Source organism: Uloborus diversus, chromosome 3, assembly GCF_026930045.1.
Source record: "Uloborus diversus isolate 005 chromosome 3, Udiv.v.3.1, whole genome shotgun sequence".
Classification (NCBI taxonomy): Eukaryota; Metazoa; Arthropoda; class Arachnida; order Araneae; family Uloboridae; genus Uloborus; species Uloborus diversus.
Window position 1 is genome coordinate 78213461 of NC_072733.1, and position 15736 is coordinate 78229196.

General features: G+C 31.9%; 1 protein-coding gene across 1 annotated transcript in view; it reads right to left on the reverse strand.

The window, feature by feature from the left end:
• Positions 1-15736, reverse strand: part of LOC129218495 (uncharacterized) — a 51809-nt gene that overhangs the window by 17527 nt on the left and 18546 nt on the right. Inside the window, exons 2-3 of the mRNA XM_054852781.1 lie at positions 13363-13505; positions 6123-6264 (exon numbers count right to left, since the gene is read on the reverse strand). Of these exons, the coding sequence (XP_054708756.1) occupies positions 6123-6264; positions 13363-13468 (248 nt within the window). The 5' untranslated portion in view covers positions 13469-13505. The remainder of the gene's footprint in view (positions 1-6122; positions 6265-13362; positions 13506-15736) is intronic.

The following is a 15736-nucleotide window of genomic DNA, read 5'->3' on the forward strand; positions in this document are numbered from 1 at the left end:
GGGGGATATGTAAGAGGTAAAAATGTCGCGTAAAAATGAATAAGTGAAAGGGAGGGGGGGGGGTTCACTAGCGGTTTCTTTATAATATCTGATACCAGGGTCCACCGACTGATGACAGGCCCTGATGTTAAGCAAATTGTGATTTAAAAAAAGGACAAAAAGAAAAAAAAATTCGAAGTGAAAAGCAACGCATGTTTTTTTTTTCCGGCAAAATTAATTTATTTTAAGGATTTAAAATTTTTACTCGTTTCATACTTTTGCGCCATTCTAATTTCGCCCCAATTCTTTTAAATCACGTATCGCTAACGTAATAACTTACGCTTGACGATTCTACAATGACTTTTTTACTACCCTTTAGCAATGAACCATCGTACAAATGAGGCTTAATTACCTCCCTTTCAGCGCTTCCGCAGAGGGGAGAGAAGAGAGAAAACATCTTCACCTCCGGATTCGCATTGCAAATGCAGCGACATCAGCATTGGCGATTTAGTGCCTTTTCGATCATTCAAGCACGCTTTTTCCCAAACTTGTCTCGCCAACCTGTTCCTTAATGTCGGCTTCTTGGTCGAACCACTTTTTCGTCAGGGGTCGAAAGGAAGGTTACACACGTTTCTACCGGAGTGGAACATCTTTGCGTGTGAACTATCTTTGCCCGAACCATCTCTAAACGTCTTGCGGAAGTAAATCTGCAGTCCAAGCGCCCTTTTCGTGTACTCCCTTAAACACCAAAACATGGCAACTCCGTCTGCAATGGTGCGAAGCCAGAGCGATGTGGGGTGTCACTGATTGGCAAAAGGTGGTGCTCAGTGATGAATCCCAATTCGTTTTGGGGTCAGATGGTATCCGCTCACGGATGTGGAGGCGCTCGGGAGGAAAGAACCCCTCCACCCATTCTATCACACGACACACTACCCGCACAGCGGGCATAGTGGTCTGGGAGGCTATAGCACTGATCATGTTAAACTTCATCACAATGTTTGGTTTTGCATATATTTGGGCTTCGTAGAATTTTTTTCTAAGTCATAGCATTTAGTTAAAAAAAAAAAAAAAATCTGATTTTTCTCCCCCCCCCCTTGCGAGTTCAAGCAACATTTTTCAAAAAAGTGTTTCCAGGTTAGTTTTTATTATTTTTTCAATAATAATTAATTTTTCATGCATAGTTTAACATAAAGTTAATGTAACAATAAGAATTTTTGTACATAGTATAATTGATAAGTGTTTAAGAGGAGGGGCCCCATTTACCCCGTTAATTTTTGCTATAAGTGACAAGCGGGTCCTCCTATAATAATGGTTATTTCAAAATCAAAAACAACTCTAATTAAATATTTGTAATTGTGAAATACAAGACAACTATGATGTCCTAGTAGGAATTGATAGTTCAGCTACAAAAACTGCTAAACCTGGTGGTTATGTATTTGTTAAACTTACGTCAAAGTAAACCATAAAGTATCATGTAGGTCTAAATGTTGAAAGTTGATGATAAATAGATGCGTTTACAAAAATATAATTCATACTAAAAATGTGTATACTTAATCAAGTATAACCTACATACCCCTTTTTTAGATATGCTTGTTTTAAATTTAAATAAAAGGGGGATGACCCACTTACCCCTTATTATGGGGTAAGTGGGACACCCATCTGGTTTTTTAAAAAATACAGTCGTTAATAGTATACAGTGGCTCCCAAAAGTGTTCGTACATCGACGACTTTCAATGAAATAGGCCCTTATCCATTGGTTAGAATTAATATTTCGGAACAGGCAAAAAAATTTTAGGTGAAAGTTAAATGTACAAATTTTCATTTACCTCTGCAGAAACTTTTACAGCACTCAAATGTGTATTTTTCATAATTTTTTTAATTGTAAATCTCCGATCACGCTTTGTCAACTTTGTCGGTTGATCTTTTCTTACCTTGTTTTCTGTCCGATTCTTTTCTTTTAAGCATTTTATCAAGCACTTTACTATAGAATGGAATAAGTTAACTAGTTTAGAGACATTTCAAACCAATTTATCGCTACTGTGGGGAAAAAATTAAACTTTCGAATGGTGTTTGTGTTTTTTTTTTTTTTGAATACCAGCCATTTTAAAGTAATAAGCACAATATTAAGGAATAAATAAACAAAACATTAAATCCAAATGACCTTTAAGGGTTTTTTTCTTCTAAACTTTTGTATAAGGTTTCAGAAACAGACTATTCTCAAAAGGGGTCCCTTTTACCCCATCCAACCCTACTTTAAACATTATTTCTTTTCTGAGGACAAATAAATGCTCTTTGCATTTTGCAATGTATTGCACGCCTCTCCAATTTAATTTTCATTTTTAATCACATGCAGTACCTAATTATGCTTGAATTCGAATTAATACTGAAAAATAATGCAATTAATGTTAAAGCAGAATAAATTATGTAAGCTTATAAAGATGCAATTTCCAACACATAAGAACGAAGGAACCTGATTACTATAGCACTGTAAAACATTTTTGGAACTGTAAAACAAGCAAATGCGTATACCCCCACAAGTGATGCACATGTTACTCGTTTTAGTCACAACACAAAACTTAGACAAATAGTTCCGACACTCTTCGTAGCTGTCGGATGTACGTATTATTAACCATTTTTGTATCCAATTTAATGAAGCAGCGTCCTACTGAATAACTTTAACCTCCACAACACCTAATAAAAGAAAGAAATTTAATTAAAACGAGCTGATGTGAGCATCACATGACTTCCTTTTACTCCAATTTAATGATAACAGTGCCTCGGAGTAAGCAAAGAAACACTTTAAATGTTTTCACCCCAAATTTTGTTTGAGAATCGAAGCAAAGAAAACGTTTTATACTCATAAATTTTCCCAATGTTGGCAGTTTCAATGTCATTCAATGGTAAACTCTCGAAATATGGCCAAATTGAAACCAAAATTTAAAAAAAAAACCGCCAAATTTTTTGCCAGGTTGGCGACAAAACTTGGCGACCAAAAGCTTGGCGATATATTGCCAAGTGTTTGCCAAATTATATCAGCACTTGAGTTTGCATTGAAATTAGCAATGATTTTACCCCAAAAAAGTGTAAAAGACCCCCTTTGGAACATTTGAATGCGACCAAAAGGGAAGGTGCACAACTAGACCCCACTAGGAGTCTACGTACCAAATTTTAACTTTCTAGGACATACCGTTTTTGAGTTATGCGAGATACATACGCACATACGTATATACACACACATATACGCACATACAAACGTGCATGCGGACGTCACGAGAAAAGTCGTTGTTATTAACTCGGGGATCGTCAAAATGGATACTTCGGATCTCTGTACGTTCTGAGGCATATATCTACGCGTGGTCGAGTTGAAAAAAAAAAAAAACTCAATATTCATTCGGGGGCGAGCAAAATGGAAATTAAGGCCGATTTTTGAGTGAAATTTTTTTCGCGAATGCAATACTTCCTTTTTTGTAAAAGGAAATAAAAAGACAGCTTGGATCATTCTTCTTAAAATGTAGTGGAAAAGTATAACCAGTACTATCACTTAGTAAACATTTCGCAATATCTTAAATTTCAGATCATCTGAGTAAAACAAACCATGTTCATATTGCCCAACATTCCCATATACTTCTATTCCCTACTCAGTAAACAGGAGTTAAGCAGTCGAAAAAATTAAAACAGCTGAAAGTTTTACTCACTGCTATTTTCAAAAGTCATTATTGGTGATCACATTTTTTTACAATCATCTGTCAATATTGTATAAAATTTTAACTTTTTGATGATTTAGATGAATATGATACAAATGGTTCAATTATTTTTTTTCCGCATGATACCAAAGGAATGTATTTTCACGACTGAGAAAATCCTACGTGACGAGATCAACTTGGAGGGAAAATTGCATACAAGCTGATTCAAACTTAAAATGAATCGCTCTCTAGAGCAAAAAAAAAAAAAAAAAATTAATATCTCTATTTACTTCTTTGAACTTAAAGATCAATTATAATTATGTGTGAATACTATGTATGTACGTGTGTATGTTCATATATATATATATATATATATATATATATATATATATATATATATATATATATATATATATATATATATATATATATATATATATATATATATATATATATATATATATATATATATATATATATATATATATACAAGTATATAATAACATATAGTTTTTTTAAACGAAGATGATTTTATATATATAGAAGTATATTTTTTAAAGTTAATAATTATGTAAGGAAAATCAACAGAATTTCGTAAAAAATGGGCTCATTCTTCATGTTTGCATAATTTTCCAATTGCTTTTATGTTCAAATAAAAAGCTTTAGAAGAACTGCCTGTTTATTCACTTCTTTAATCCTCCGCAATGGGTGAGCTAAAAATGTCCCACTTTCACAGAAAAAGTAAAAAAGTTTCTGAAGTTAAAATGTGTTTTACCCTTTATATCATGGTCCTACCGAAAATTGCGTGGTGATTTATGCGAAATAGTATTGTTCCGGTTGTGAAAGGGATTTTCTCGTCAATTCCGTTTATTCACGTATGATCAATAAAACCTTGAAACTCCGCCAGCATTTAACAAATTCTGAGATTCTTTGGTGGTTAATAATACGAAACGTGGTTATACCTGTCAAAATATTCTTAGAATATAGCTTTCTAGGTAATGGATATTTCTTGATATGATATGATAAATACAATTTATGTAGGGTCTGAGAGCATGTGATTAATAGCGCAGAAAATTGCGTGATATTTTCTTCCCTTAGAATTGCTCAAAATGTTGGTTATTTTACACATCAAAAAATTTCATCGCTTTAAAAAATTCGAAAAACTTTGATTAATAAAATAGCATTGCAAGTTGTTCAAAAAAAAAAAAAAAGAAAAACCCGTTAAACACCGTGAAATAAAATGAAAATTAACAGTATTATGTAAATTTATCGCTGCAGCGGACTTTTCATAGTTAGTACCTAAAACACATAAAATAGTTTGGAATAAAAAAAAATGGTATATAATCTATATTATTTTATAAGAATGTATCCCGCAGTGAGAAAAATTTTTTTATGTCTAGATTTTATACTGCTGAGGATAGGCAAAGAGCAGTAACCGCATTTTTTTAATTTTTCTTTTGTTTGCATTTCCGTCATATAATGTATGTTAGCTTTATTGTACAAGCTTGCTTATTTGGTTTCTGCAGAAAAAAAGGGCTAAAAAAACATCTAATTGCAAAATTCCCTTTTGTTAAACTGAATCCAAAACGCGTTTTTTCAAATGTCTCGAAAACTCACTTCTGCAGATAGTGCCGTTTACCTGCCCACGGCAATATAAAACAATATAACGAATTCAAGTTTAATGCTTCATTTAAAGCACAAAAATATTTTTCCCACAAAAAATAATAATTATCTTCATTGTTTTTACATATAAATTTATTTCCTTTTTATTTCTTTAGGTAGTTTACATCCTAATTTTGAGCTTACAGTAATGCTCCGTTTTTAATGAAGTTACTTAAGTTGGAATATTATGCTCGACATTGAATTACCATCTATTAACGTGTTGGGATTCCGTACTGTTTTTCATAAGCATAAATAATAATGGCGAATGAACGAACGAATTAAATTTGAGCTATATTTGGGCACTATACCTGTCATGGGCGTAGCCGGGATACTCGTTAGGGAGAGGCAAGCATAGGCGCCACAAGATAATGATTTTAGTTAACCCCATCCCCAGTGAGAACCTCGGAAATTACTTGAAATTATATTCCTCCTCTCCCCCTAAAAAACATTTTGTACGTCAACAACACGTCGTACCAAAAATAAAGATTTTTTGGTACGACGAGGGCAGAAAAGCTCTCACCTAGAAATGTTTCGAAACTGAAGTTCAAAAATTGCAATTTTAAATTATCTTTGCTGACATTTGGAAGGAGCATGGGAGTCAGAGGTTCTCTTCTAGGGAGGAGCAGTTGCCCCTTCCTTTCCCCCTCTGGCTACGCCCATAATACCTGTGGATCAAGAGAGCCAATAAAACAATCAGATTGTTATTTTTATACCAGTATATTTCTACTGAACAAGTAATGTTACTTTCTATTTCTATCAAGGAAATCAAATATTAAGTTTACAACAGTATACACTTACCAACATGATTCCTTAATTCCTCTGTCGATATTTGGCTCATCGTTTACCTTTTCGGACATAGACATTAGACGTTGATACTGAGGAGCACACTTTTCTTCTGACAAGGATATGTTTTTAAAGCAAGGAGCATAAAGTAAATAAGCTAACGAGGAAAAAATAATTTTATTAGAATTTTCCCAATGGTGTGCTATGGGTTTCATAAATTTAAAACTCAGTTTTAAAGCTTTATTGTTGCATCTATGCCGACACAAGAAGCAGTGGTTTATGTTTTGTTTGCATAAAAACTTTCCAATAAAAATAATGTAAGTTGCTGCAAGTGCGTCCACAGGGTAAAGGCGTTCCCTGAGCGTTATGTGAATGCTGACCTGAATAAACTTCTACCATACATCGAATAGGTTCGGTAATTTGTCTTGTGACAATTCCTATTACTTGAAATCAGCACTAGTTTGCACAGATAAATACAATCAGTGATAAGTTACATGTCTTGTAAGAAGCTGTAGTCTAAAGATTGATCACCTAGGAGTTTTGTTTTCATGTAAAATAAATTGAAGTCAGCAAAGGCAAGTTGTTTCTTTTTAGGTATGCTTACTAATATCATACATATGTAGTTTATTTTGATTAGAAAAGGTAACCAAATGTTGTTTATACGAGGGTTTGCACTTGTCCCTCCGTAAAAGTAAGATGGGGCAAATGCGTTTCCTATTGTGGGGCAGGTGTTATCCTTGTAATTTGTTTTTAATGTAGTTTGTGGTTCTAATTTTCAACTCTTTCTTTATTATTTTCCTTAAGCTCCAACTGTGTATTTATTTTTAAAAATTGTTCAAACCTATGTTTCGTTTGAATAAAAAAAATTTATTCCATTTGATTATGAAGTCCTAGTTTAACCTTTGAGGAAAATAATCATCCATCTGAATGGTCAACGCATGACTTAATTTTACTCAAATTATTGTTTTTAATGAACAGAAACAGGCCATGACTATAGACCACCATTTGATTTCCGATTAGGGTCATTCCATAGTGACTAACGTAACATTCGCAGCTGATTTTCAAACTCTTTTTACTTACACCGGGAGTAAAAATAAATGTGTTTTGGTTTAATATGCAGATTTAAAATGTACAAGGTGACTATTTTTCATTTCTACCAAGAATTTGAAGCAAAATAAGCGCTGGCAGGTGTCTTTTTACCAAAAAAGGCATCGTGACTAACGTAACATTTTTGCAACCCTGAGAAACAATGCTTATGTTACGAGGCAAATTTTTCTAAAACTTACACAGGCTTTAAAAATTGGCCGATATATTTGTAAGAGGCAAACAATCTATTTTTGAAATGTACTGCAGATTTATTACAGATGAATCGTTTTTGGCCCTTAATGGTACTTTTACGAAAAACTGTGTGTGACTAACGTAACCATCGAATAACAAACAATAAATGGGTATAAAAAACTTTTTGTAATTAATCTCTTACATTACTTTTACACTTTTTAGGAACTTTCTTTGTGTTGTATTATGGTTCTTTCTTTACTTTTTTTCCATATTAGTGTAAGAAATAGAATGGAAAAATTCAGTTCAATTAACCCAATTTGATGTGAAAAAAAAAATTTAAAAAAAAAATGCTTTTACAAACTGAATAACATTCTTTTGGGCTAATTAAATCCTAAATATCTCTTAAAAAAAAAAAAAAAAAAAAAAAAAAAAAAAAAAAACTTTATGCAAGTTGATAGTTTCACCGAACTCTAGTATTCTGCATATATACTAGTTATCGTCATAAGAAACTCCTAGTACGTTTCAATGGCATATTATTTTTTAAGGTTTACTGATTCATCGGACGAATAGTGTTTTGCATCCTTTTGAATTAAAATGTAATATTGAAAAAAAAAAAATCGAACGTTATTGCAGAATGCATTTTAATTCCAGATATCACCGCATATGTTTGAATTTCTAAATGATTATTCTTGCATTTTCTGAAATATATGGCAGCAGCACTTATTGTCACTGTAGCACGTAACATCTTCAAATGTTTTCCAGCGAGCAGCCATTACTTCACTTTAATAATAGGTGGAGCTGTATTTTCTAATAAATAGAGGCGTTCTCTTTTGTTAAGACTGTATTTCTATTATCTTAATTTTTAAGCTTGGATTCCTGCGTTAAATGCACATTCAGCAGAGTATTCATTTTGCTTTGCTCACCTTTTTTCTTTTTTAATAATTCTTTAAATTGGAAGTATCTTTTTAAAGACTTGCAAAAAAAGTGTTTTTCTAAGTAAACAGAAGGTCTACAATGTAATAATATTACTGGTATTTTTCACCCTTTATATTTGTAATCAATATAGAATGCCTACATATTCAAAATTGTTCATGAAAACTTATTTAAATTAAATAAGTTTTTAATATTAACAGTCATTTTTAAAATGTTACGTTAGTCAAATGCAAACTGTTACGTTAGTCACAGCTCAAATGTTACGTTAGTCACACTAATTATTTTATATCTACTAATACTAAAATAAATATTTTGCACTTTTTAAGTAGCTATGACACTGATGTAAGAAAATAAAAAGTGCTGTTTCATTGAATCATCTGGTTCAGTTTTTAAGCAGAAAATAGTACATTTTCGTGACTAACGTAACGTAAATATTTTCAGTGAAATAACCAAACTAATTAAAATACTTATCTTATAATGTATGCAAAAAGAACAGTCAATTTTATTGGGCCAACATCTTATCATTTAGAATAAACATAGTTCTTTTAAAAATTTGCAAAAAAAATTACATTACACAAGAAAACATAGACGCGCGTTTTTCGCACATGCTAAGTCTTTTCTACAACCTCGCACGTTTAGAGCCAGAAGAAAAACACCGAATGAAATTTTTACAAACTGTTACTGGATTAAAGTACTAGATAGTATGCTGGATGAAATGATAGGTCACAATTAGGCTTTGTAGAAAAAAAAAGTCTGAGATTGAGGTTGACATTTCTTTGGAATGACCCATTATTTCAATATCACTTCCGAAATAAGGAATTAAAACTTTATATTTCTCAGTTTCCTGCGGGTGAAGAATGCTAATTTTTAATAAATGTAAAACATTATACAGATTTTTCTTTTCTCATTATATTCGGTATAATATCCTATTTAATAATCCACATTTTTATCCTCTTCTCCTTCATTAAACTCCGAAACTTTTACCAGATAAAATAGCTCAGGAAATAGGATCAAGTTAGTTAATTTTGTTGGAAGGAGATGATCAACTTACCTAAAAGAAAAAAAATAAAGGCAATACCTTGAAACGTAGAGGAAGAGAAAATTACAATTGATGATCTCACAAACCATTTAGAACTTATCCCCATCTGAAAGATACGAAACCTTAATCCTGATCTAATACAGAAGAGAATTGCGAGAACCTTTGCTATGACTTTTTAATATCGCTTAGAAATACCAGAGATTCGATTTCTATAAATTACTCAAGCTGTTCTTGATAAAATACTTCAGAATTAACCACGTTTAAAAATAACACTGCATATAAAATCACTAATCTTATTTAGTTATTATAGCTGCTAATGATATATATATATATATATATATATATATATATATATATATATATATATATATATATATATATATATATATATATATATATATATATCGTGCAAAAAATTATTTAGGATTGATTAAAGTGATTAAAATATAGGCCACATTTACATGAATTTTCAGTTAAATATGTAACCAGTTTATCTACAAATGTAGTATAAAAAACGTCAATCTTCTTACTATTGTTAAAATCAGCGAGACTTTGTCCGTTTGTGTGTCTGTAACAGCATCTTCTCGAGAACAGAAGCTAGCAAAAATTAATCCAGGCAACGAAATACTTGCAATTTTTCGGGGTGCCTCATACGTCCAGTCTCACCTTTGTACGACTTAAGTTAGCGGAGATAAGAATTAAAACATCAATCCTCTGAGACTTTTACCTGCTTCGAAAATTCAGCAACTGGCGATTTTCTATTACAAATATTAACCTTGGGCCAATAAAACCTGGTTTGAGCAAAAATGGATTAAGTGAGACGCGCTGTAGAGAGAAGGCGATTAATTAATGTACTGCTGAGCAATTAATGTACCGCCGAAGTCGACAAGAAAAGGGCGAATCTCCGAAGTAGACTATTGAAGACGGTGTACACTGGAGTGAATTGTCTTGCACTTCCTTTTTTTTTTTGAATTTTCGATGTAAGAATTTTCATTTGTTTCATCTTTGGGTTATTTAAGCGGATCACATTTAATCGCAGCTTGATTCTCCCTATCCTCCAACAACTGTACTAAAATAGCACACTGCCCCTCCCTCCCCCTCGCCCCCACACTTTTCCGGAACGAAATTAATACTCAAAACTGGCTAATTCCCATGGATATCTCAGATATATATATTTTTTTCAAATCTAATAATATCTTCTGTGAGAAGTATGGCCTCAAAATTTCAAAGTGTTCAGCAAAAACACTAAAATGTTCACTAATTTTAGTTACAGTAAAAATGTCATATTTCTGAGTAAGGCGATGTCACAGAATCACAGCAATGGGTGTTTCTGTTGAATCGAACTTAGAGGAAAATACTGTTTTGATTTCTCAAAATAATAAAAGATCTGCTTTTCGGAATGAAGGACTTTGAAAAAACAAACAATAAAGAAACTTCACAGGGGAATTAAACTGAGAATATTAGGTTATCAATTTTAATTGCATACACTTTGAAGAATGTTCTAGTTTTACTAAGTTCGTTGTTTTTTTTTTTTTTTTGTGTGTATGATATCTATATTTCTTAATCCATCGTTTCAATTGAAATTGATTGCTAAATTTAAAAAAAAAGAAAGAAAGAAAGAAAGAAAAAAGAAGGAAATCAGGGTGGTCATTCCAAGCTCGTTAGCTTGCGAGATCGATATTTTCGCTCACGTGATCGGTTGTGATGTAGAGATGTCGCAAAGTAGTATTCTAGTCTACTAGAACTTAGCTTGCGGCTAGGTTCGACTAGATTAGAATACTACTTTGCAACATTTCTACGTCCCAACCGATCACGTGAGCGGAAATCTCGATCTCGTAAGCTGACGAGCTTGGAATGACCGCCCAGAGTTTAGTGATGTAGTTTACTATTTCAGTAATATTTCATCAACAAATTCCTTTTTGCATACTAACCGAATAGCGACCACTCTAGCTTACATTACCTTGTTTTTCAAAACTTTTAAACAGGTTATTTCTGGTACCATTATTGAGATCAGGGTCATTCCATAGTGACTAACGTAACATTCGCAGCTGATTTTCAAACTCTTTTTACTTACACCGGGAGTAAAAATAAATGTGTTTTGGTTTAATATGCAGATTTAAATGTAGGTGTTTTTTTACCAAAAAAGGCATCGTGACTAACGTAAGATTTTTATAACCCTGAGAAACAATGCTTATGTTACGAGGCAAATTTTTCTAAAACTTACACAGGCTTTAAAAATTGGCCGATATATTTGTAAGAGGCAAACAATCTATTTTTGAAAATGTACTGCAGATTTTTTTCAGATGAATCGTTTTTGGCCCTTAATGGTACTTTTACGAAAAACTGTGTGTGACTAACGTAACGTGACTAACGGAACCATCGAATAACAAGCAATAAATGGGTATAAAAAACTTTCTGTAATTAATCCCTTACATTACTTTTACACTTTTTAGGAACTTTCTTTGTGTTGTATTATGGTTCTTTCTTTACTTTTTTTCCATATTAGTGTAAGAAATAGAATGGAAAAATTCAGTTCAATTAACCCAATTTGATGTGCAAAAAAAAAAAAAAAAATGCTTTTACAAACTGAATAACATTCTTTTGGGCTAATTAAATCCTAAATATCTCTCTTTAAAAAAAAAAAAAGAACTTTATGCAAGTTGATAGTTTCACCGAACTCTAGTATTCTGCATATATACCAGTTATCGTCATAAGAAACTCCTAGTACGTTTCAATGGCATATTATTTTTTAAGGTTTACTGATTCATCGGACGAATAGTGTTTTGCATCCTTTTGAATTAAAATGTAATATTGAAAAAAAAAAAAAAATTCGAACGTTATTGCAGAATGCATTTTAATTCCAGATATCACCGCATATGTTTGAATTTCTAAATGATTATTCTTGCATTTTCTGAAATATATGGCAGCAGCACTTATTTTCGCTGAAGCACGTAACATCTTCAAATGTTTTCCAGCGAGCAGCCATTACTTCACTTTAATAATAGGTGGAGATGTATTTTCTAAAAAATAGAGGCGTTCTCTTTTGTTAAGACTGTATTTCTATTATCTTAATTTTTAAGCTTGGATTCCTGCGTTAAATGCACATTCAGCAGAGTATTCACTTTGCTTTGCTCACCTTTTTTCTTTTTTAATAATTCTTTAAATTGGAAGTATCTTTTTAAAGACTTGCAAAAAAAGTGTTTTTCTAAGTAAACAGAAGGTCTACAATGTAATAATATTACTGGTATTTTTCACCCTTTATATTTTTAATCAATATAGAATGCCTACATATTCAAAATTGTTCATGAAAACTTATTTAAATTAAATAAGTTTTAAATATTAACAGTCATTTTTAAAATGTTACGTTAGTCAAATGCAAACTGTTACGTTAGTCACAGCTCAAATGTTACGTTAGTCACACTAATTATTTTATATCTACTAATACTAAAATAAATATTTTGCACTTTTTAAGTAGCTATGACACTAATGTAAGAAAATAAAAAGTGCTGTTTCATTGAATCATCTGGTTCAGTTTTTAAGCAGAAAATAGTACATTTTCGTGACTAACGCAACGTAAATATTCTCAGTGAAATAACCAAACTAATTAAAAGACTTATCTTATAATGTATGCAAAAAGAGCAGTCAATTTTATTGGGCCAACATCTTATCATTTAGAATAAACATAGTTCTTTTAAAAATTTGCAAAAAAAATTACATTACACAAGAAAACATAGACGCGCGTTTTTCGCACATGCTAAGCCTTTTCTACAACCTCGCACGTTTAGAGACAGAAGAAAAACACCGAATGAAATTTTTACAAACTGTTACTGGATTTAAGTACTAGATAGTATGCTGGATGAAATGATAGGTCACAATTAGGCTTTGTAGAAAAAAAAATTCTGTGATTGAGGTTGACATTTCTATGGAATGACCCTTCAGCATAATATGTTTGGTAAGAAGTATAAAAATATGAACTCCTTTAGCAAGCAAAAATAAATTGTTTACCTTCTTGAATTGTTCCTGGCACACATAACTCTGCTAAAAACTGTCTTGCTCCTGCAACAACATGATTGAATACTTTTCTCTGTGTTGCTGTGAAACAATACTTCATATGTTCATCGATGCAATAGACACTGATTTTCAAAATGCTGGAATAAAGTACACCAAAAATTCACAGCAAAAATTACTCCAATAAACAGTTTTTGCAATCAAGTTGAAAAACCTGACAAAACTACAAATGTTTTACTTAAAAATTTAATAAGCATTCTGATCAAAATATTTCACTGAAAAGTTCAATGAACATTCTGAGTAAAATATTTTATTAAAAACATATTTTCTTATACTTAAAAGACTTCAAAGTCTTTTTACCCAAAAAAGGAATAAGAAATAGCAGTTACCTATCATTGAATTATTGACAGACTTCATACATAACATACATAAAAGAATCAAAATATACTATTTCGAAGTTTGCACTTTGAACTTACAATATCAGAACTTACAATTAAAGATCATGCTTCTTACTGCACAAACTATGCGCCCATTCTTCGGCTATCAAAATTACTGCAGACAAATAAAGTTTCATGAATACTTTGGAACTTGTAATGGTATTTAAGTTGCAGAACATACTAGACATTGACCAATCCATCTTCACTTTCCTTAAAGTTGAAAAGATAAGTAAAATTTATTTCTGTCTACTACGTACCAAAAGTTCTCTTGGATTTAAAAACCAAGCGCTGCAGTATGTAACAAGAGCCGTCTGGTCGGAAAGTAAACAGATATAAACAAAAAAATAACTTGTACAATATTTTTCTGGAAAAAGTTCATCGTATGTGTCCTAAAAGATAAAGTTGGCTGTAGTGAACATTTCTAACCGAAAGAAATAGACTAACCAATAACAACTTTCAAACGTTCAACCTCGGGGTTGTTTTTCATCTCAAAATTAGTTTAGGCAAAATAAATAGTTAAATAATTAAGTAATAGAAATAAGATCGAATAAAAGTAGTGTAGTGGAAATAGTTTTAGTTTTGAAACAATAATCCTGTATCATTTTTGTTTCGATTTCAAATAGGCATGATGATTGATTTCACTGAACTGATGCAATAGCTCTGGTTTTACTTGTCATTATTTACTTCTCATACACTTTTTAGTGCTGAATTTGGAGATGATCTTTTCTTTTTGCCGTCACCGAAGAAATTTTTTCAAAACGCAAATTTCAAAATTGACGAAATAGATAAGTCGAGGGAGTCAGTTATAAATGAAGTCGATTGTGGATGACATGAACGAGAACAAGGAACTGTGGAGGAGACATCGCCACAGCCACCTGCCAGGAGGAGACCCCGCGCGCGGTGGCTGGTGGATCTCAAAAATGATAGGACATCAACTACGGTCAAGTGAAAACAATAAGCAATCGTGATTGCTCAGTAAAACAAAGAATTGTGAGTTCAAAATAGACTTAAAATGCATTTTCATATATTTCATTTCCTTTTTTTGCTCATACAGTAGAACCCCGATTAAATGCTTTTCGCGGGACTGGCGGGAAAAAACCTTATAGACATGAAAACGTTGCACAGGGGTCGACGAAGTCTTTAATAGATACTGTAAGTAAACTGAATGGAATACACGATCTGATAAAATGTAATATTTACAAATTATGATTATTTAAAAATGTTGACAATTTTTGCCTGCCTCATACTTTTTTTCGTTTTTGTCTCAAAAAGAGCCCCCTCAATCACTTCAAAAAGGTTTTGAAGTCATTTAGCCCTTTAAATAACAGTATTAAGTGAAAGAGCAATCCTGAATTCTATTTTTGGGTCACTGTCTGATGACTCGGTTTTCTGATATTTATGAAACTGCTGAGGTGATATTTGGCTCAAAATGTTTGAGTTCGTCAAATTAAAAATCAATATTCAAAAAATCATCAATATTCAGTGCATTAACGGCTTGATTAGAATCCCACATACAACGTAAATGAAAATCCACATTAAACTGTGAGCGACGCCATTTTTATCTATACTCAATAGCCGGTTATACAGAGTTCCTGAAAGATATAATTTTGCACAGATTTCAGAGTAACTTTTCAGGTTTTATCTTCATACTCAATATTATGCACTAATAAATCCTAACATTTGTATTTTTAAGGACGTGTTTAAAACCCTTTCTTTGTGTAGTGCTCTTAAATTTAATACATAATCTTAATTTGCTAGTGGTGAATACCTGCAAATGAATTTTCATTGTAACGTTCTCAAAAATTAATGTTACAAATTCTTGCCTAGATTAAACCAGTCAATTTGATTTTTAATCTCCACATCATCATATTCTAAGTAACACTTCAGTTACTAAAATAAAATAAATATTTAAATAACGGTAAAGTTTTAAGGCT